This window comes from Euphorbia lathyris, chromosome 4 (genome assembly GCF_963576675.1).
Source record: "Euphorbia lathyris chromosome 4, ddEupLath1.1, whole genome shotgun sequence".
In the NCBI taxonomy this organism is placed as follows: Eukaryota; Viridiplantae; Streptophyta; class Magnoliopsida; order Malpighiales; family Euphorbiaceae; genus Euphorbia; species Euphorbia lathyris.
Genome location: NC_088913.1, coordinates 4,762,434 through 4,786,750, shown reverse-complemented (window position 1 = coordinate 4,786,750; position 24,317 = coordinate 4,762,434). Strand labels below are relative to the sequence as shown.

Below are 24,317 nucleotides of genomic sequence, written 5' to 3'. Positions count from 1 at the left end.
TTATGGTTCGTATTTTTTAAAAATTTACGATGTGGTTCACATTTTATGAATTTGGATTCATTTCTTTTTATTGAATTGGATTTGCTTCTCAAGTCTCACTTGTCTAACATACAAAATCTATCTAGTCAAAATTTTGCACCACTTCTATCCCCTCAAGCAAGAAACAATCAATCAATAATTTAGCAAAGAATATCTTAATTTTTAGTAATTTCATCTTAATTTTGAAAATCAATCAATAACTTAGTAAAGATCAAAACTTTTTCCATTTTAATTTTGAAATTATGCTATTTTTATGATCAATACAAATCCAAAACTTGGCCATTTTCTCTACCACCAGATAAATCTTCTACCATCTTGTTATCTTTCCCTCCTTCCCCCAATCAAGACAAAAACCCAACCCATAAAACCCCTTTCTCTGCAACTTCTACCTTCTCTTCTGATTTAGGGTTATCTGCAATGGAGGGCAAAGCTCTCCTTCGCTCCCTTTCTACTTCCTCTATTGCTTGCAATAGATTCTTATTCCCTCGCAGATTCTCTCGTTCTTCGTCATCATCACTCACTGGTTCTCGATTTTCTCAGCGCTCTGTTACTGGTCTTACAAGACGCTCTCTCCTCCGCCGCAATTGGAGGCTGTTCCCTGTTGCTTCCACCGCGTCCTCATCTTCTTCTCAGTTTAATAAACATTTCTCCTCTTTCTCCACCTCAGCTGTTGCCGCACAGCCTGCTCAGTCCTCTCCAGGTGCCACTCTATCTAATTCGTTTTGAAATTCGATTAAAGAGTGAATTGTTTACTGCAATTTTACTAATTTCAGTTCAATTAAAGGACATGTTTCTTTATTATATCTTTTGGATTTACGATGATTCCAGTTTGTATATATACATTTAAGAAGAAAGAAATGTAAATGGGTAGTGATTTGATTCTTTGGCTGCAGATGTTGCTGGTGTGCCAAATGAGGTTGCTGAGAAGTTTGGGTTTGAGAAGGTATCGGAAGAGTTCATTGGGGAGTGTAAATCGAAAGTTGAGCTATTCAGGCATAAGAAAACAGGGGCTGAAGTAATGTCTGTTTTGAATGATGATGAGAATAAAGTCTTTGGCATTGTTTTTCGCACTCCTCCGTAAGTATGAGTTATCTTTTCTAAGAGAATTCGTTCTTATATTAGTTGAATTCTATGTTTCACAGACATTTCTAGTTAGTAGCATTTCTGCTTCCATTTTGTCTCCAACCATTTTCATTTGTACGCTATTTTATGAAGGTTATGTCTTAGAAATAAGGTTTCTTGTATCTGTTTCGGGTTTGGTCACTTAACTTATATGGTTGTCTCAAAATTGTCACTCAACTTCAATTTGTCTCAATAAAATCACTCAACTTTGAGTTTTGTCTCAATTAGACCACTCTTACGATTTCAGTGATTAAAAAGCATCGGAATGATGACTTAGGTGACATATTAGCATGAGTCAACTCGGATCTTTGACTGAAACGACACATGACATCCACATGTCGGTTATTTTTAATAAAAAAAACTAAATTTTGTTTTTTTTTCATAAAAATAACCGACACGTGATAGCCATGTGGCGCATACGTGGATGTCATGTGTCGTTTCGGTCAGAGATCCGAGTTGACTCATGCTGATATGTCACCTACGTCATCATAATCGCCAAAGTGACCTAATTGAGACAAAACTCAAAGTTGAGTGATTCTATTGAGACAAATTGAAGTTGAGTGACAAGTTTGAGTTCGGTGACCAATGGTGCATTTAACTCTTTCCGTGTCCGTGCAACATAGGTTGAATTTGAAGGAAAGAAATTGAATGGCTACTTTGGCCCGTTGATTTAATTGAGAAATTGCTTGACCTCATTGTCCTCTATTTAGTTCTAATTTCTCATGCTGTAATGTAGAAAGGATTCAACTGGGATTCCACACATTTTGGAACACAGTGTGTTATGTGGGTCAAGAAAGTACCCTTTGAAGGAACCATTTGTTGAGTTACTGAAAGGGAGCTTGCATACTTTCCTGAATGCATTTACATATCCGGACAGGACTTGCTATCCAGTCGCCTCCACAAATACAAAGGTAAGAAATGTTGGAAACGGTATCTTGTCGTCCTTGAATTTGATGTTCAGATACTAATTGGTTCTTAATTTGAAACAACAATTTTGAAAACATAGGACTTCTACAATTTGGTTGATGTATACTTGGATGCCGTCTTCTTCCCCAAGTGTGTGGAGGACTACCAAACTTTTCAGCAGGAGGGTTGGCATTTTGAGCTCAATGATCCTTCAGAAGAAATATCTTACAAAGGTTGCATTTTTAGAAAATACACTCGTCTTTGATTTTTTTTTTTTTTTGTCAGCATTTTGGACATTATTAAATTATTGTTGTAGCGTTAGTCAGATTCCTGATAACTTGAATATATTTTCATTCCTTCTTAATTTCAGGAGTTGTTTTTAACGAGATGAAGGGCGTCTATTCGCAACCTGATAATATATTAGGGCGGACTGCTCAACAGGCAATTCTCATATCTCTGATTTTTTCCTCTCTCTCTCTCTCTCTCTCTCTCTCTCTCTCTAACTCCATTCATCAGCCCAAGGCCGATTAACCTTATAAACCATGTGTATAGGCAACATAATTGATTACTACAAATATTGTGTGCATAGATAATAATAATATAGATGTATACGACATGAATCCTTGGTTAAATTTTTATTTTCCTCATTGCTTGATTCTAAATTAATTATTTATTCCAGATATTTTCTCTCTTGGTGTCAAAATAAAAGAATAGTATTAAGCTTGGGAAGTGATAATCCTTTGGCATAACACCCAGGTTCAATAATTGATAATGCTAAAACATTATGTATCTCTGGATTCACATTGCCCATAAACCTTAAAAACATCCGGTTCCTTGAGGTAGAATTTGTCCTCTATAATATTGACTCCTGTATAAATATACAAAAAGTGTTTCCTCTAGAACATTTATGGGTCCGAGAAACAGTACAATTAGCCTTAGCTCTTAATTTAAGATACAAGTCTGTTGTACATACCAGCAACTAACTGAAGCATTTAATACTCTTCACCTCAAGAGCCTAGATAAACAGTTACAGCTTGAGCATCATTGCGAGTTTATTCGGGCCTCATTTGTTTTGTTTAGCTAGTTGTTTTCTGCATCAATACTTCTTATGCAAGATCGCTGACGTATTCTTGACAAGGTGTTTGATGCTTAATATATATCCTTCATCTGTATACCCTAGAAAGCAGGATGTAAATTTTACACCTGATAAATGATAAGCATGAAACATACATGGTGATACAGTCCAACGATCTGGTTATGGGTCTGTGTGTGATTTCTTGTTTCCGAGTTTTCTTCCTTTAGAACCCATGACTATGAGTAGTAACAAGCAAGGACTCGTCTACAGAGAACCCTTCGATCTCTTTCAGAACTTTTTTAATGAAAGCACTGCTCGACTTATCTTTCATTTACTTCATAATAAAATAGTACACAATGGCCTGTGACTGCAACTTGTACCTGTTGTTAAGTGGCCAGATGTTGTAACTGCTATACAAGATGATTATCAAGTGGGCGGGCAGTTTTATTACAAATACACACTTGGAGAAAATCTAAGGACGTGTATGACACATTGGAAAAATTAATCTTACTATTGGCTGCTGCACATAACACATGGACATCAATTTCTTCGAATCATGGAGCTTATTTTCTTCGTAGGATAACATCTTCATGCATTTAGTTGTCCTTTATTAACACTTAACATCAGCCTGCGAACTTACTGACTCTTTTGTTGTGAGCAATGAAGTTACATGCTATTCGGCATTTTATATCATATTTTGAGTTGATGGAGTTGGAAGTTTTTCTTCTCCATACTCCTTTCCTCCTATTTGAGAAATGTATCACAGTTGCTTGAGGTTATCTCATATCTTTTGATAGACATTATTAACTACTTAATGATGTCATGAAAAATCATTTTGAAGATGTGTTAGATCTATAATGATTTGAATGACCCAAGTTCAATACTTAGTCTGCCAAACTATACTTATGTGGAAATGCTTTTGATATGAAATGTCTATATCATCTATATGGTTGTAATTTCTATATAAAAATTTGTTTGCAGGCGATTTTCCCAGACAATACCTATGGTGTTGATAGTGGAGGTGATCCAAAAGTGATTCCCCAATTGACATTTGAGCAATTTAAGGTACTTTAAGCGTTATTATTGTTCCGTTTGCCTAGTATAATAGCAAACTAGTGATTCTCGATACATCTTTTGCACATTGGGATACGTTCAATGAAAAGAAATGTTATTTTATTTGCTAAATTTAATCATTTCATATGATTCTTTTAAAAATTGCAGGAATTCCATGGTAAATACTATCATCCCAGTAATGCAAGAATATGGTTTTATGGAGATGATGATCCCATTGAACGTCTGCGCATACTAAGTGGTACTTTTCAAATATTTTCAGCATTTTCCTTTATTATATACTCTTATCACTTGGTGAGAAATTCATTATTATTTCGGTTTCCAATACAATTTGAACCCCTTATCACCTTATCTTCGGTGTAGCTGCCTCATGTACAACTTACAAGGAGTCCTAGTAGATGCTAAAATTACCACTAATTAAATAAGTTTGTGATCTAATTCTAAAATAAAAGTATTTAATAGAATTGCAAAAAGGTGTCAAAAGTTATCGCTTTTTCGTTAAGCTTTCATTTGTTTAGATTCCACTAGAAAGAACTGATGTCTGGCTAGTCTTAGTGTGGCGGCTAATATGTTTTCTTTTACTGTTCTCTGCTGATTTGCTTCAGATCTTTCTCTAATTAAACTTAATTGTTAAATTGAGAAGGGAGTTTTCCTTTCTCGAAAGTTCTAAGGTTTATATGCTTAACAAATTGTTACTTGAAAAATCCAACATATATTATTAGTAAGTTCAGATTCTGGAAGCTTATCTTAGTTGCAGTGGCTTACCTTGTTTTCGTTTTCCTCCTTGCAGAGTATCTAGATATGTTTGATGCAAGTTCAGCTCCAACTGAATCAAAAATTCAACCACAAAAACTATTTTCGGAGCCAGTCAGGATTGTTGAGGAATATCCAGCTGGTGAGGAGGGTGATCTGAAAAAGAAACATATGGTATGCTTAAACTGGTTGCTTTCTGAAAAACCCCTGGACTTGGAAACTGAACTTGCACTTGGGTTTATGGATCATCTTATGCTGGGAACTCCTGCATCTCCCTTGAGGAAAATCTTGCTGGAAAGTGGTCTAGGAGATGCTATTATCGGTGGTGGGGTTGAAGATGAGCTTCTTCAGCCTCAATTTAGTATTGGATTGAAGAATGTTTCTGAAGAGAACATTCAGAAGGTAGAAGAATTAGTCATGAGCACACTTAAGAAACTATCTGAAGAAGGATTTGAAACTGATGCTGTGGAGGCATCAATGAATACAATTGAGTTTTCTCTCAGGGAAAACAACACTGGTTCATTTCCTCGTGGTTTGTCGCTAATGCTTCGATCCATGGTACGTTTTAAATTGATCTCCTAATGAATAACATCATATTTTATGCTCAATGCGATTTGTTTCTTTGTAGGGAAAATGGATATATGATAGGGATCCCTTTGAACCTTTAAAATATGAGAAACCTCTGATGGACCTAAAAGCTCGAATAGCTGAGAAAGGTTCGAAAGCCGTTTTTTCTCCTCTAATTGAGAAATTCATCTTGAACAATCCTCATCGAGTAACTGTAGAAATGCGGGTAAGCTGTTTAGCTTTTAGACCGAAAATCAGTCGTAAATGTGTTTTTGCCTGTATATTAACTTTGTCAGATGGAAACATATTATTTCTGTTTCAGCCTGATCCAGCAAAAGCTTCTCGTGATGAAGCTGCTGAGAAAGAAATTTTGGACAAAGTAAAAGCCAGTATGACAGAAGTTGATCTTGCTGAGCTTGCACGTGCAACACAGGAACTAAGATTAAAGCAGGAAACTCCAGACCCACCAGAAGCTTTAAAAACTGTGCCCAGCCTCTCTCTTCATGACATTCCCAAAGAACCTAAACGTGTTCCTATCGAGGTTAGTAAGCTAGTGTTTCGTGTTTTGGGTGTCTGCTTTATTATAACTTTGGGTTAAAAACTTCATTGAGCTTTTTTCTGCTCTCTGTAGATTGGGGAGATCAATGGTGTGAAAGTCTTGCAGCATGACCTCTTTACAAATGATGTCCTTTATGCTGAAGTTGTCTTTAATATGAGAGCAATAAAGCAGGAACTTCTTCCTTTGGTGCCACTTTTCTGGTGAGATGTTGCCTTGAAGCTTTTTAAAGATCTTATTACCTTTTCCTGATAATGTTAAAATTTTGGTGGTTGCTGTTTTTTCTTCTTTCTCTTACAGATTTTATAAAAAAAAGGGATAAGGATCAAATTTGGCCTTAATATTTTTGAAGAAGTGCAGATTTAGTCCTAACTTATGAAATTGTGCAAATTTAACCCTAACACTTCCAAGCAGGACCAATTTTAGCACTACTACAACAACAACAAAGCCTTAGTCCCGAAATGATTCGGGGTCGGCTAACATGAACCATCATATAAAACCGTGAAAATCAAGTCGTGTCAGCGACACAGATTCGCTCCCTCCACTCCGTCCTATCCACTACCATATTTTCCTCAATTCCCAATAAACTCATATCACTCTCGATCACCCTCCTCCAAGTTTGCTTAGGTCTTCCCCTACCCCTCACCACTACATCCCTTTGCCACTCTTCGGTTCTCCTAACCGGCGCATCAAGCGCTCTACGTCTCACATGGCCAAACCACCTTAGTCGGTTTTCTCTCATTTTATTCTCAATAGATGTAACCCCTACTTTTGTCCTAATTATTTCATTACGCACCCGGTCCTTTCTCGTGTGACCACACATCCATCTCAACATACGCATCTCCGCCACCGACATCTTATGGATGTGGCAGTGTTTCACTGCCCAACACTCCGTACCATATAACAATGCTGGTCTAATTGCCGTCCGGTAGAATTTTCCCTTCAATCTATTAGGCATGCCGGGATCACAAAGGAAACCCGTAGCACTCTTCCACTTCGACCAACCAGCTTTAATCCTATGGGCAACATCTCCATCTACTTCTCCATCCGTTTGGATAATAGATCCTAAATACCGGAAGCAATCCGAGGCCTGAACAACTCTCCCATCTAGGGTGATTGTCCCTGCCTCCCTACTCCTACGGCCGCTAAACTTACACTCCAAATATTCTGTCTTACTTCGACTCAACTTAAAGCCTCTAGATTCTAGAGTTTGCCTCCATAGTTCCAACTTCATCTCCACTCCTTTCGTCTCATCAACCAACACAATATCATCTGCAAACAGCATGCACCATGGTATACCATCTTGAAGTGAACTTGTTAGTTCATCCATAACGATGGCAAAAAGAAATGGGCTTAGTGCGGAACCTTGATGCACTCCAATCGTAATAGGAAACTCTTCAGTTTTCCCAACACTAGTACGTACACTCGTGCATACTCCCTCATACATGTCCTTTATGATGTCAATATATTTCCGCGAAATGCCTTTCCTTATCAAGGCCCACCAAAGTACTTCCCTTGGTACCTTATCATATGCTTTCTCCAAGTCAATGAAAACCATATGCAAGTCTTTCTTCTTATTTCGATAGTGCTCCATTAATTGTCTCATTAGATGGATGGCTTCCATAGTTGATCTTCCCGGCATAAAGCCAAACTGGTTTTCCGAGATCTTCACCGTCCTCCTTAGCCTTTGTTCAATCACTCGCTCCCAAAGTTTCATAGTGTGACTCATTAATTTGATTCCCCGATAGTTGGCACAATCTTGGACATCGCCTTTGTTCTTATACAAAGGGATTAAGGTACTTTTCCTCCATTCTGATGGCATCTTATTGTTTCTCCAAATTTTGTTGAAGAACGTCGTCAACCATTCGATTCCTCTTTCTCCCAAACATCTCCAAATCTCAATAGGGATGCCATCAGGTCCTACTGCTTTCTTCAACTTCATCTTACTTAATGCCATTTTGACTTCACCCTTTTGAATTCTCCGCAGGCATTCATGATTTATCATATCGTGATGGATACTTATATCTCCAACATCTTGTTGGCGATCTCCATTAAATAAGTCATCAAAATAGGACCTCCATCGTTCCTTGATATCCTTATCTCCAACTAGGACTTTCTGGTCCACATCCTTCACACATTTAACTTTTCCGAGATCTCGCGTCTTCCTATCTCTCATCCGAGCAATTCTATATATGTCTCTTTCCCCTTCTTTCGTATCCAATCTTGTATACAGATCCCGATTCACCTTTGCTCTAGCATCTCGTATGACCTTCTTTACTTCCCTTTTAGCCTCTTTGTATTTTTCGTAGTTCTCGTCACTCCTACATTTCCCCAATAGTTTATAGGATTCTCTCTTACTCTTTACTGCTTGTCGTACTTCTTCTGTCCACCAAGATGTGCCTTACCCGGTGGCATGCTACCTTTAGATTCCCCTAGAACTTCCTTCGCTACTTCCCTTATACTATGCTCCATCTTATTCCATATTGAATCTATATCTGAATCCATATTGCAAGTCCAAATATCTTTTTTGGTCATCTCATCCACAAATTTTTGTTGATTCTCCCCTTGCAATTTCCACCACTTAATCTTAGTCTCTACTTGAGGTGTTTGTTTTCTTATACATTTCCTACTTCGAAAATCTAGCACCACTACTCTATGTTGGGTTGTCGTACTCTCACCAGGGATCACCTTACAATCAATATAACTCTTTCTCCAAGCACTCCTTACTAAGAAGAAGTCAATTTGGCTCGCATTACCGCCACTCCGATAAGTCACTAAGTGGGATGTTCTCTTCATAAACCATGTGTTCATGATACTCAAGTCATAGGCTGATGCGAATTCCAAAATATCATTTCCTGCTTCATTCTTATCTCCAAAACCATACCCTCCATGAACACTCTCAAACCCATCTCGCCTAGAACCCACGTGTCCATTGAGATCACCCCCTAGTACCATTTTTTCATCCCTAGGAACCTGTTGCACCACTTCCTCTAAGTCATCCCAAAAAGCTTGTCTTATAGACACATCTAATCCTATTTGTGGCGCATATGCACTAATGACATTCACAACCTCATCCCCTATCACTAGCTTAACACTCATAATTCTATCGCTCTTCCTAGACACCGCTACTACCTCATCAATATACTCCCTATCAATAAGAATACCTACTCCATTTCTACCCTTATCCTTTCCTGAGTACCAAAGCTTATAACCCCAAGGAGCTATCTCTCTAGCCTTGGCTCCAACCCACTTGGTTTCTTGTAGGCATAATATATTTATTCTCCTCCTCTTCATAACATCTACAATTTCAGCTAATCTTCCTGTCAAAGAACCTATGTTCCATGTCCCAAAGCGTAACCTACTACCCTTACCCCTACCCCTACCATTACCGTGGACTAGCTTATTTACCCGCAACCCTTGCATATTTGACACCACCCCCGGGTCCTGGGGTGGCGTGCCGCTTCGGGGCGACGACCTAGCAACCCTTGCACATTTATCACTACACCCGGGTCTAGGAAGTGCAGCGCGTCGCTGAGTAGGGAACGCCCCAACGGTATTTATATTATGGTTCATGTCATAAGATGTGGCTAAGTTTTACGCTGGCCGCCACAAACCTACCGCAACCCTCCTCCTTTGTCCAGGCTTGGGACCGGCTGTAAAGGCCACCAAGTGACCCTCACAGGCGGTTTGAATCACATCAGACCTTCCAAACAAGTTTGTTGATAAACGGAAGCAGTTTCGTACATTTTTGGTTGGTTATTTGTAACTATATTAGTAACACAACAAATATCTTAGATACATTGACAAAAAAAATTGTGACTAACTTGTATGTGACTAACTTAGTTGTTAGCAGTATAACAAGTTTTTTGTAACTATGTTAGTGACACATTAAATATATTTGACGTAATTGATGTTTTGAAGGTCCGATGTGACAATTAAACAACTGTCAAACAGCCTTTTGAAATTTTCAGTAATGTAGGGTTAAAATTGATTTTACTTGGAAATGATAGGGTTAAATTTGAACCATTTCGTAAATTAGGGTCAAATCTGCACTTAACAAAAAATGTTAGGCTCAAATCTGGCCTTTATCCCTAAAAAAATTCCTTTATCGGTTTTTTTTATAATCTAAGGAGAGGAATGCTGGTTTCAAAATGCCATCTTAGTATTGCATTTATTTTCCTAAAAAGGAAAAGGAAAGAAATCTGTAATTGAATGTTCGTATGAGATTTTAAGTGGCAACAATGCTGGCTTTAAATTTCTTCATGGTCTATCTGTTTGCATTTTTACACTTCCTCGATAATTCTTGCAGTCAGTCGCTGCTTGAGATGGGTACAAAAGACTTAACCTTTGTGCAACTGAATCAATTGATTGGGAGGAAAACTGGAGGAATATCTGTTTATCCATTCACATCAGCTGTTCGGGGCCAGGACCAACCATGTAGCCATATGATCATTCGTGGAAAAGCTATGGCTGGGCGTGCTGAGGACTTATTTAACTTGGTAATTTGTAATTGAATTGGCGCCATTCTATATATACTAGATATAAAATATATTTTTCTTTTTTGAATTTTCACTTTTCAACTACTTGAGTTAACATTATACTACCTTGTGCTCAACTGAAAATCTTGGTGTACTACAGTCTATTTCTTGAAAACGCAGACTATGCGTATTTTCTGAGTATTCTTAGACCTTTTTCTGGAAACCGCAATTGATGTCATTGTTGATTTAAATTTTCTGGAATTAGTGCATAAGCTAAAGCGGCTGTCCTTTTTCCATTTTTCCTAGAATTTCTGCTTTGACTTGTAAGATCAAGAAGAACTAAAGAACTAGGTAGACATTAGTATAAAATTTTGGGTTTCACTCAAGTATGCAGGCGTGTAATTTGCTCTATTATCAAGGTCTTTTTTTTTTAATTTTATATCAATCCATGAATCTATTTAATGATCCATTTCCAAATCATTCTACCTTTTGCTACATCATGGTGTTTCCTTGTGCTATTTACGTATGGAAGTTATAGTACAGTCACTGTTGTTAGAATCTTACGATTCACAATTGGAATCGTACGATTTGATTCAGCTCTATTTTGAGCGGAATCTATAGGGTGAATCTAAATTGTAACAGAATCTTACGATTCGCGATTCCGATTCAGCTCTATTTCGAGTCGGATCTTCATCACTGTTCATCGAAAACTTCAACAACACTAACTACTAAATCCACTATCCTCTAGTGCGATTGTTATTTTTGAAGTTATCAACTCAAACTAGTTTCATTCCATCATTATCAAGTTGACAACAAGACAAAAAAGAAAAAGTCAGAAGCTCAAACTCTCCATCTCCACTAAGTTATTAAACGAGTCTGATTTGCGAATTAGTTTTATTAGGATTGCATTTGCATTTAGATTCGAATTGCAAGTACTTGGTTGATATGATTTCTTTTTTGACATTAAAATTGCATTTCTAGACTAATATTTGATAACATTTTGAGTTCAACATGGTAAATATTTTATTTTTTATAGTATTATGAATTTGAACTGAATCCTACGATTCGATTCACGAGTCGAATCTCGATTTGACAACTATGAGTACGGTATAGAGGGTTGATCTGTATTTTGTTGCAGGTTAATTGTGTTCTTCAAGAAGTACAGTTTACAGACCAGCAGCGGTTTAAGCAATTTGTTTCCCAAAGTAAAGCAAGAATGGAGGTAATTAATGTTGTTTTCATTTTATTTGACGAATAAGAAGCGTGATAGTATCTCTCTCACAAGAACTTAATCTCAATGTTCCCATTTATCCCGTAGAATCGATTAAGAGGCAGTGGTCATGGAATTGCAGCAGCAAGGATGGATGCAAAGTTAAATGTTGCTGGGTGGATCTCTGAACAAATGGGCGGCCTTAGGTTGAAATACTTTCCATTCGGTTTCATCTGTTTATAACCAATCTCATCCTTTCTCTTCGTATAGTACTATTTTCACAAGCAGAGTCATTTTTAGTTTTATGTACAAAGTAGAAATAATTAAATGATGAAGTCTCAATCTTTAGGGATGTCAAAATGGGTTTTTCCAGGTCATAATCGTATTACGTGATCTATATATTCCACGCGATTACATATGATGTTAATGCAACAAAAATGATTATTGTGTCAAACGGGCGTCTCTGTAAATCGTGTTATCATGTTAACAGCCCTACTCTTGTTCATGCATCTTCTACCAAACCGAGTGGAGCTAATATAGCTTTGGTGTACCCTAAAAATAATGAAGACTTTATATTGTATTGTCACTTTTTGAAGAAATTACGTATCAGTACTAATAAAGTTTAATGTATGGTAATACGTATAGTTACTTGGAATTTCTACAAGACCTGGAGGAGAAAGTTGATCAAGATTGGCCTGGAGTTTCTTCATCTCTCGAGGAAATTCGTGCATCCTTGTTATCGAGGAATAGCTGCTTGGTAAACTTGACGGCTGATGGGAAAAATCTAGCAAACTCACAAAAGCATGTCGGTAATTTCCTTGATTTGCTTCCAAACAAGTCTCTTGCTCAAACCGCTGCTTGGAGTGCTCGATTTTCACCTGAAAATGAAGCCATTGTGATACCTACGCAGGTTTTTTGTTTATTTATATATATCATAAAGTCTTCGTTACCATGTTTTCTGTCTTCACGAGTATAATATCTAAATCTCACCCTTTGCAGGTTAACTATGTCGGAAAAGCTGCTAATATTTTTGACACTGGTTATAAGCTTAGTGGAAGTGCTTATGTAATTTCGAAACATATTAGCAATACATGGTTGTGGGATCGCGTGCGTGTTAGCGGTGGAGCATATGGAGGGTTTTGCGACTTCGATACTCACTCAGGTGCAAATTTGCAGAGAACTCCGTAATTTTCTATTTCGTATTATATCAATGAGAATTTTATTTTTATTTAATTTGTAGGAGTCTTCTCCTTCTTATCCTACCGAGACCCGAACTTGTTGAAGACACTTGATGTATATGATGGAACTGGCGATTTTCTACGCGAGTTAGAAATGGATGATGACACTCTTACTAAAGCAATCATTGGGACCATTGGAGATGTAGATTCATATCAGCTTCCAGATGCCAAAGGTTATAGCAGGTATGTCTTACATGGCGATTTCTTTCATCCGTGAAACTATCAATCTTTTGCCTAAATAAAATTTTCTCCAAAATTTCTATAGGAATTTTTTGCTGATTTAGACTTTAATGTTACAGAAATGTAATGTTTTGAGGATTTTTACGTCAAGAAATGAAGTTCAGTGACCATTATGTTAAAATAGAGCTATGGTATAGGGGTCATGGATGTATTTTACCTCATCCGTCTAAAAAAAGGGCGGCCCGGTGCATTACGCGTCCCCGCTTAAGCGAGGGTCTGGGGAGGGGTCCCACCACAAGGGTGTACTGGGGGCAAGCCTTCCCCTGCCAATATTTTGGCAAGAGGCCTCCTAAGACTCGAACCCTTGACCTCTCAATCACACGACAACAACGTTTACCTTTGCGCCAAGGCTCGCCCTCTTTACCTCATCTGTCTCCTTGTCTAAAAAAAAATTCCGTTTATAGGATTAAACCTGGGAAGCACCGACACTTCTAGGAGTTTCATGACACTCATACACTCCGGGGACACGCACCCGACACTCCAAAATAACTCTTTTTCTTTTCTTTTTTAATGCGAACACTTCAGGGACACTTCTAGAACACTTTGGGTACATGGATTCTAAGTTAATTAAGGAGAATATAGGGTTATTTTTTAATAATTTTACAAAAAAAGCGGGGTTGATATATACAAAAATAAAATAAAACCCTAATAAAAAAATAGAAATATCATAATCTAATGAAAACAACACAGAAGCCGCCCCTTTTTTGGTAGTTTGAAGTATTGGGAGGCCCGTTGCACTACGCGTCCCCGCTAAGCAAGGGTCCCACCACAAGTGTGTATAGGGGGCAAGTCTTCCCCTGCCAATTTTTTGGCAAGAGGCCGCTCCTAAGACTCGAACCTGAGACCTCTCGGTCACACGATAACAACGTTTTACCGTTGCGCCAAGGCTCATGAATTAATACTTATTATAGATGTTATTTATGATTTATTTATAATACTAATGAATGTTATTTATGACATATATTTGTATATATATATGGCTTGTCTCTGCTGTACCCGTGTCTCATTTTTTAAAAATGTCGTTTGCCGCACCCGCGCCCGTGTCAGTCCTTCCTAGGATTAAACAAAAGGATTCGCAAATTAAAGTGCTCTCTTGTTCTAAGAATCTGTCAAGGAAGCTTTGCGATTGCATTAAGTTAATGGAGTATATACTGATAGGCCTGATAGATGCAGGCACCATATAGTTGGACTGAACGTCCAGGCGGAACATCCGTACCATGTTTCGGTGAAAGCCTGAAATTTTGGAATTTTCTGTTCTTGAATTCCTGATTAGTTGAAACTTAGGTTCAACATTCACTTTTTTCTTTAGGTTCTACTTGTCTATACTTCATATGTCCGAAATTATTAACGGTAACATTGCCTTTTCAGCTTGTTACGACACTTGTTGGGCATCACGGAAGAAGAAAGACAGAAGAGAAGAGAAGAGATCTTATCCACCAGGTAAACATCTTTCTTATTATGTACTTTCCATGAAACTGAATGGCATTTCCTACTTTAAATAGGGTAAATTACACCAATGGTATCTGAACTTTATCTTATTCATATTTGGTACCTAAATTACATTTCATCCCAAAAATATACCTGAAGTAATGATGACCGGACAATTTAGTATATTTTACCGGTTAATGACCGGTGAATATGAGTTTCATGAGTTAATTACACCAATGGTACCTGAACTTTACTATAATTCACACTTTGGTACTTAGATTTTATTTTATCCAAAAAACGTAACTCAAGTAAAAGTGACTGAAAAATTTAGTTCATTTGAATGGTTAACACGAGTTTGACCATTTTGAACTAAACATTCGGATTCACCATACACTCAATTAACATAAAAATTACAATATGTTAATTGAGTGTACGATGGTCTCAATTTTTAATTTAAAATGGTCAAACTCGCATTGAATTATCACTGATCAGTCAAATTGATCAGTCAAATGTACTAAAATATTGAGTCATCTTTACTCGATGTGTATTTTTTGGACAAAATGAAATCTAAGTACCAAATTGTAAATTAGGGTAAAGTTCAGGTACCATCAGTCTAATTTACTCATCAAACTCGCATTGATCGGTAAAATATACTAAATTGTCCGGTCATCGTTACTTCATGTATATTTTTGGGACAAAATGTAATCTAGGTACCAAAATGTGAACTAGGTACCATTGGTATAATTTACTCACGATTCTCAAAAGGCTTTCCCTTTTCGGGTTCACGACTCAAAGGATGTGGCTATATGATACGATCTTATGATCGTTCTCTGTTTCATATCGGTAGTGTAATCTGTTACAACCTTTCCTACCTCCTTTTCTTTCTACAGTGTGAAGGACTTCAGAGAATTTGCTGATGCAATCGACGCGGTTAAGAATAAAGGGGTTGCGGTTGCTGTGGCATCTGCAGACGACGTCGAAGCTGCGAACAAGGAGCGCGCCTATTTTCAAGTGAAGAAAGCCCTTTAGAAACTCTTAACACTCAAATGAACTTGCCAATTTTTTCCATAGCACCAAAATTTACAGAAAGAAAAGATAGAGATGTGGAAATTTACATAGTTTCCTTGTGTTACTGCATAAGGTATTTTGCCTTCAATTATCTTTAATTGATGAAAGAAATATCTTTGCTTTTCTAGTTGCTCATCTCACACTACGCTTAGGCGTGGTAATTTCGGATTTCGTGTCATGATAAAGAGATGTTGGACTATGAACAATAGTTATTTCCTCGATGTGATCGACCTGTGTTGGGGGTAGGGCTGTAAATGAGCCGAGTCGCTCATTAGCTGTTCGGTGGTCGGCTCGATAAAAGCTCGACTCGATTTGTAAACGAGCCGCTCGCGAGCATGATTTACTGGCTCAGTTCGTAAACAAGCTGAGTTTGAACAGGCCAAAGCTCGCGAGCATGTTCGATTAGAACATTTATCAACAAATTTTAGTTTTGTGTTAGTTCACAAAAATCTAAACTTAATATTATTTCATTTGCTATTAGATGAGTTCGTTCACAAACATAATAAATGAGTAATATAATAAATGAGTAATAGACGAACTATTTGTAAGCATCTTGTTTATTTATTTATGAACTTTGCTTGTGGGCTTGTTTATGTACACAATTAAAGAGATATTTGCGAGCAAACTTCATAAATATAATTAACGATTTATCTACAAACAATTCATGGTTAAATAATTTTCTTAACGAACCAAGTTCAAAGAGGATTTTGGGTTCGAAACTCGGTTCAAGTTCGTTTATTTTCTAATGAGCTGAGCTTGAGCAAACCAAAACTTGGCTCGGGTTTGAGCTCGTTAATTTATAATGAGCCGAGCTTGAGTAGGCTAAAGCTCGGTTTGATTATAGCTCTAGTCGGGAGTGATCCTTGGGATATACTATGCGATCAAGTTGGTTGAGACCGTTTTGCCCTATTTTATCTCAGGTAGATTAGAGGCCCTCTGACGGGTCCTTGGATAATGTTGAAGACCTTTTTGGGAGTTATGGGCTTTCTGGATGGGCTTCGGGTCTAATGCTAAATTTTATTTGACAAAAAGCATCATTAGGTCCCTAGTCTTTCATTTTTTTGTTCATTAAGCTCTTGATCTTTTATTTGGATAATAAGCTTTTGGTCATTTATTTTTGGTCTCATTAAGCCTTTTAAGACTAAAAAAAGTAATTTTGAAAATATAAAATTCTGTTAACATGTTATTCATAGCATCTGTATTCGAAATTTGTATTTTTTTCACTATTTTATTGCAGTTTTGGGTGTGTAATTTGGCTGTAGGAAAACTGTAAAAACTTTAATTCAAACTGTAAAAAATATTTTTTTTTTAATAATTTCAAATACAGATGAAGTTAATAACGTATTTTTAACAGAATTAAATATCCATAACTTACTAATTTGGTCATAAAGGGCTTAATGAGACCAAAATTAAAGGAAAATTTACATTAACATTCAATTTTTGAAAAATATATACAACTATATCAGAAAATAATTTGACTTTTGTCAAATTAAAAAACCATCATTTTCTTTAACCAATTCACGTATCAATCCTTAAAAAAAAAAGAATTTTGAAATTCATAACTACACAGTTACTGTGTGACATTTCTCAAATATGTTTTAATACTTTTGATATATTATTAATTAAATTATCCATATTGATTAAAGTAAAAATATTATTCATGTTCATGAGTTTTATGTAAAAGACCCAAAATTAAATGATCAGGGACTTAATGTATCCAAATAAATAATCAAGGATTTCATGAACCAAAAAATGAAAGATCAGGAACCTAATGATATTTTTTCCCTAAATTTTTCTATGATATATAAATTATCTTTTATTCTATATTAATTTGTGTGTTATCATCTACTTAATTGTAATTCTCCCAGTAGAACCAATTAAAATAAAGGGTCAAATACATGAATATCATAATTAAATACAAAATTACAACTAAATCATATCACCAAACTTAATTCTTAATATGTCATTATTCTTTATACATTATGATTTTACACCATAATTTAAAAATTCTAGACTCCAATTCATAAATCATAAATCCTAGAAAATATATTCTAGATTTCTAATTTATAAATTCTAATCCTTAAAATATATTAAAAGTACTGATTTTACTAGTTTGACATAATTCAAAATTATGACTTGACATAGTTGTAAATTATTTTTAAAAGATGAATTTCTGTGTAATTTTCCCTAAATTAAATTGGTTGATATACGTAACAGATTTACAAACCATAAGTTACACCTATTGCTATTGAACTTTACCCATTTTGACATTGTGGTCATTGAACTTCAATTCACGGTATGACCATTGAGCTTTACATTTTTTAATATCGACGGCCATTCAACTTTAACTAATTTCTCAAAATGACCGTTAACAAGTTAAAAATGAAAATATTCAAGAATTAAAGTTGCTCAGAAAGACATTTACCATGAAACCATATTTTTTATTTGTCAAAATCATCTTTTCTGGAGCTTTCTCTCTCTAAAAATCCCCTCTCTCTCCTAACCAAACAACAATTAATGACCTTAAAATAAAAAATTTCAAGAATTAAAGTTCTTTAGAATATAATTGAATCTTCGAATTTTTCATTTTGAGGTCGTTAACGGTTATTTTGAAGAATTAGTTAAAGTTGAGTTCCACCAATATTAAAAGGTATAAAGTTCAGTGTTATACCGTTAAGAATTGAAATTCAGTAGCCACAATGTTAAAATGTGTAAAGTTTAGTGGACATGGGTTTAATTTACCCGATTTACAAATGTAAAAAATGGTTATATATATTTTTTTTTAAAAAAATTTGCGCAATGCGCTTACATTAAAGAAGAAAGAAAAATCCCCACCAGACCCGGATGTGATTCGAACCCATGACCTCCCAATACATAGGTAAGCTCTCAACCACTAGGCTAAGAGCTTCACCACTAAAAAATGGTTATATATAAAATAGGCGTCAAAACAGATTTTCGAATATATATTTCACTCGTTTACTTATATATAAATGTAATAAAAAAAAAATCTTTACGGAACTATTCACATTGACTATTTAAATTCGTATTCAACATAACAAGAGTAAGAGTAAATATTTTATTTTTATCAAAAAAAGTTTATTAGTCTCTACCTTTCTATTCTATATAACACTTTGTTTAGTCATAAATGACACAAACTGATCATGTTATGTTCTGTTACTCTATTATTTTTTTATCTGTCTATTTATACCGAATATAACCGTTAAAAATCCAAAAAAAAGATAGAAAGACCAAAGATTAATAATGACAAAAAATAGAGACCTTGTAATATATTTAACAGAATGTAACCGATAGAAATTATGGAAAAATTCTAAGATAATTCCAGTCCATATTGTCATGCCTCAAAGTCTTGCTAATTCAACTTGAATGTAAGATACAATGAGGGTTATAATTAAGAGTGTTGTCGTAGATATTGCCTCTCATACCGACCCAATTCAGTTTAAAGAGCTCGTCACTGGTCTTTGATTTTACTACGACAGATGAACATGATATATGGACACACTAAACTGGTTCGGAGATTGTTCCCACTCCTTTAATGAGTCCATAGGAGTGCGAAAATCGATAAGCATCAGAGATGGAAAAAGCTCAACTTCGGGAACACAAAATCCTTGGGGGCTGAACAGTGTTTACTCTGCACGAGAACTCTGATCTGTGACAATATAAACACGAAACAACAGGTATCAAATTGAGACATTTTTCGGAGCTCATTTACTCCGTAAAGAATGAATCAATTTGTTGACACATAAGTTAACAATCATTAGTACAAAGAACTGATGTAAACCAAGTACAGCATAATTGTTAAACTCAAAACATAAAAAGGAACTATAAACTGATGGGATCAGCTTCATTATTACAAACAAAGCTAACACGGTCATCTAAATCCGGCGTTTCTTTGGAAGCCGGCAACCATTATGGGGACTACGAGTCACATCTTCAATGTACTTGATCGGACTATCTCTACGCGAACTCGAAAATCCCTCTTGGAAGCTCATTATTGCCTGTCTTTTCTTCTTGAAGTAAGTGAAACCTTTCACTCTTACCACAACAGATTTCACTCCCATCTCTCTTACCCTCCGTCCGACAAATTCTGCTGTAGCTTCAGCAGCATATCGAGTCACTTTTGCGCCACCTCCAACGTTTTTGTTACCTGATGCAGTCCAGAACTTTGTAGCTCCGTTGGCATCTGTCACATTGATGTGAGTATTATTTCGCCCGAGCTGCATGAGCACAAAATGAGCATCTTGCTTCATACTGTATTGAGCAAATTGATCTTGCTCTATTACTCCCCTTACGTAATCCATTGGCCTAGAGTTCCTCCGCATATCATAATTTCTCGGACCTGAAGAAAGCACAGATTTCACAGTTTCTCCTAGAATATCCCTAGAACCCACATTTGTCATTTGTCGCCTGTAATTATCCTGTGAATTCATATTCCCCCTTGATCCCGGAAAGTTATACTGTGAACTGATATTCGTCATTGGTCTCTGGAAGTTATCCTGTGAACTCATATTCGTCGTTCGTCCCCAGGAGTTACCTTGCGGGTTGGAATTCCTCCCCATTTGCTTGTTCTCTCCAACTGCAGAAATGATGAATTTTTGGAATTTCAAAGCAACATGGAGGACAAAAGCTATTAACTGAATACTGAACATAAATTTTACGGACCTAAACGCAAGGAATCTATTGTTCCTTGTAAAAACTTCCTTGCACTCGAATTTTCCGTTGGTCCCGTTAAGTTATCCTGTGAATTCATATTTTCCATGTTATCTTGTGGCTTGGAATTCCTCTCCATTTCATTGTCTCCGTCACCTGCAGAATGGATGAATCTTTGAAATTTCAAAGCATACTTAACAAAGTTGGTACTACGTGAACAATTTGTAGAAGAGCACAAATATCTATTAAGGGTAAGAAATATCCAAAATCCACATCTTCAAAACATTTTATTTTCTTGGAAAAAAGCATCCCGAAGCCCCTAATTTTTTCATTTTTTTGTTGATTAAGCTCTTGATCTTTCAATTTGACACATTGAGCCTTTATCAGTTATAATAGCAAACATTAAGCCAGTGATGACCTCGAAAATCAACTTTGAGCCTAAAACTTGGTTAACATTAGCATTATCCATTTCATTTGCATTCAAAATTTCGTTTTTGAAAGTTCGGAAGCAGTTTTTTATATGGCTGTAGAGAAACTGTATTTCATATACAGATGAAATAAGTAATTTACTTGCTAACTGATTTCGCAAGCAATAGCTTAATCTGCGAGATTATAATTTGATGAATTGAAGATCATAGGTTCAAGATCAATAAAAATCGAAAAACTGCTAACTAATTTGGCAAGCAATATGTGTGATTATAATTTGATCAAGAGCTATTAACTCGGGTAACATAGCATTATCCATTTCATTTGCATTCAGAATTTCATTTTTGAAAGTTCGGAAGCAGTTTATTTATATGGCTGTAGAGAAACTGTATTTCATATACAGATGAAATGAGTAATTTACTTGCTAACGGAATTGGCAACCAATAGCTTAATCCGTTTTGATGAATTGAAGGATCATAGGTTTGATCAATAAAAATCGAAAAACTGCTAACTAATTTGGCAAGCAATAGCTTAATGTGTGTGTTTATAATTTGCTCAAGAGCTATTAACTCATTTAACCTAAAACTCGGTTAACATAGCATTATCCATTTCATTTGCATTCAAAATATCATTTTTGAAAGTTCGGAAGCAGTTTTTTATATGGCTGTAGAGAAACTGTATTTCATATACAGATGAAATGAGTAATTTACTTGCTAACTGATTTCGCAAGCAATAGCTTAATATGTGCGATTATAATTTGATGAATTGAAGATCATAGGTACGATCAATAAAAATCGAAAAACTGCTAACTAATTTGGCAAGCAATAGCTTAATGTGTGCGATTATAATTTGATCAAGAGCTCAAACTGTGAAATTGAAGTATCATAGGTTCAATCAATAGAAATCGAAAATGCTTTTTCCCGTTAACTCAACGTTCTCCTAGCACCCAATCTCCCCCTAATTTTCTTCCCCCAATCTGTAAACAGACAAATCATGAACCCCTATTCCGTTAAGTTAGATCAATATTGCCTTGATTTCGATAATCAATTCCTTCAAATAACGAAAAAATCTAACAATACATTGCAATATCTTCAATGGAGAAATGAATTGGTTCTCAGAACAGAGACAAAAGCATCCATTTCAAGGGCATAAACAAATCCAAAAACTCAATTAAAATTTCTGCAGTTAAAAAAGAAAAATCTCAGAGAAGAAAGTCATGGCAAGATGAAAATTCGTTTAGAAGATGAAGAAGTGGTGAAAATTTTCAACAATTTCAGCTAAGGAAACAGACGGAGTAATCAGATCATTCGAATGAGAAAATAGAAAGAAAACTAACCAGAACCATAACTAGATGAGAATCTCGAGGGCACATAAGAGATGCATTTAAATCCGCCATTGACACCGATCAGAGATGAAGAATTGAGCTTTCGAAGAGAAGAGAGAGACCACATTGCTTTGCTTTCTCTAGGGTTTTTCCTTCCTCCACTGCTTCACAGTCACCGATTCACAGTTAACTCAACGCAGGCTTTTACGGGTCGGGCTTGGGCTTGGGCTTGGCCCATTTCAGATGATACTACTTATTTAGGGAAATTTACATATAAATTCATATTTGAAAAACTATCTACACTTATGTCAACTCCTAATTTTGAATTATGTCAAAGTAATAAAATCATTATTTTTAATCTATTTTATAAATTGGAGTTTATAAATTAAGAATTTGGGATATATTTTTTAGCGTTTATGATTTATAAAGTGGAGTCTAGAATTTTTAAATGATGGTCTAAAAGCATAATATATAAAAAATAATAACATTTTAACAATTAAGTTGGATAATATGACTTAGTTGTAATTTTGTATTTAATTATGATATTCATGTATTTGACACATTAATTTAAGAGGCATGTAGATTTATCTAATATTTTACGAAAAAGTAAAGATTTAATCCTAATGTATGAAATTGTAAAAATTTAACATTAAAGTTTCCAAGCAATGTCATTTTTAACATACGTTACCAAAAATTTGAAAATATTAGTTCATTGTTATTTAACAGTCACATAAGACCATGTCCAACCCAATATCAAATTGATTTTGGGAATCAGATTTAATGATAGTTGGCTCTCCAACCCATCATCAAACCGTATTTTTATTTTGATAGATACGGTTTTCTCCATCAAATTTGATATTGCATTAAAAAAAAATTGATGTAACATCAAATAATATTGTATTATTATTTTCTTACTTTTTTATTTACTTTTTTATATATAAATATAGTTATTGTATATTTTTTTATATAATATTATTATTTAAAGCAAAATCATGTGTTTGGAGATAGAAAATAAGAAAATGGGTTGGAGCAAAAACACTGTAGCAATGTCAAAACACAGAGAGAAAATGAAGAAAAATATGATTTGACGTAGCAAAAATTGTGAAATGGGTTAGAGATGATCACAGACATTTCAAACAAGTTTTTATCAGTAAACTGAAGCAGTTTCATATATATTTTGTTAGTTATTTGTAACTATATTAGTAATACAGTAAATGTTTTAGATATTTTGATAAAAAAAATTGTGATTAACTTATATATGAAAGACTTAGGCTTTGTTTGATAAAGCACTTAATTACTTAAATTAAAATGTTAAGCACTTATTTAATTTAAGTGCGTTTGATAACAGTTGTTTTTTCACCACTTAAATTAGTTAATTAAGTTAAAAACCACTTATTTTGATAAGTCAAAATATTTAACTTATCATTTTAAGTTAAACATTATCAACTCATACTTTTTTAAAAATTAAATCATTCAATATTTTCAGCACTTATAATATTCAGCACTTAAAATTCAATACTTATTTTTTCAGCACTTAATTTTCAGTTTTATCAAACAGCACCTTAGTTATTAATATTTTAATAGAGTTATTGTAATCGTGTTAGTATACATTAAATATCTTTGATATAATTAATATTTGAAATGTCTGAAATGACAGTTAAATAACAGTCAAACCAATTTGGTAACGTACGGATAAAATTGGTCTTGATTAGAAACGTTGGGGTTAAATTTGTACCATTTTATATATTAGAACTAAATCAGCTCTTCCCTGCAATGTTAGGATTAAGTTTGACCCTTATCTCATTTTGCCTCTAACATTTCCAAACTAAGTTATCCTGCACTAATTAACGGTTAGTTCTAAAAAAAGTTCATTTTTTTGTGATTTATTAATAGAATTGGAGATTAATATTTTTAAATTCGACGAAATATTTAAATTTTTCTGTCCAACTCGTACAAAATACAGTATAATTTTTTTATTTTTTATTTTAATTTTTCACGTCTATTGACGTGTTTGTAATCTGTTACTAATGAGTAATAAAATGACGCACATGTAAAGTGTAGATGATAAAATTTGTAACTGAGAAGACAATTTGATATATTATTTCTCAGTTGACCCAATTTACCAACATTAATGGTAAAATTACTCTT

General features: G+C 35.1%; 2 protein-coding genes across 2 annotated transcripts; one reads left to right on the top strand and one right to left on the bottom strand.

Annotated features, from left to right (window-relative positions):
• The first annotated feature begins 282 nt into the window (after positions 1–282).
• LOC136227529 (presequence protease 1, chloroplastic/mitochondrial-like) lies at positions 283–15,878 on the top strand. Its single transcript, XM_066016221.1, has 19 exons — positions 283–739; positions 933–1,116; positions 1,898–2,072; positions 2,168–2,300; positions 2,438–2,508; positions 4,124–4,207; positions 4,364–4,454; positions 5,004–5,524; positions 5,595–5,759; positions 5,856–6,074; positions 6,165–6,292; positions 10,399–10,588; positions 11,706–11,789; positions 11,886–11,983; positions 12,423–12,687; positions 12,777–12,939; positions 13,018–13,198; positions 14,624–14,695; positions 15,574–15,878. Exons 1-19 carry the CDS (start codon positions 457–459, stop codon positions 15,710–15,712), a joined length of 3,246 nt encoding a protein of 1,081 aa, XP_065872293.1. The 5' UTR covers positions 283–456; the 3' UTR covers positions 15,713–15,878.
• A 3,499-nt stretch (positions 15,879–19,377) lies between these two features.
• On the bottom strand, positions 19,378–22,345 carry LOC136227507 (small ribosomal subunit protein uS11m-like). The gene is made up of 3 exons (XM_066016193.1): positions 22,182–22,345; positions 20,432–20,575; positions 19,378–20,345 (listed from the first exon to the last, which is right to left on the bottom strand). Exons 1-3 carry the CDS (start codon positions 22,294–22,296, stop codon positions 19,645–19,647), a joined length of 960 nt encoding a protein of 319 aa, XP_065872265.1. The 5' UTR covers positions 22,297–22,345; the 3' UTR covers positions 19,378–19,644.
• Between the last annotated feature and the right edge of the window lie 1,972 nt (positions 22,346–24,317).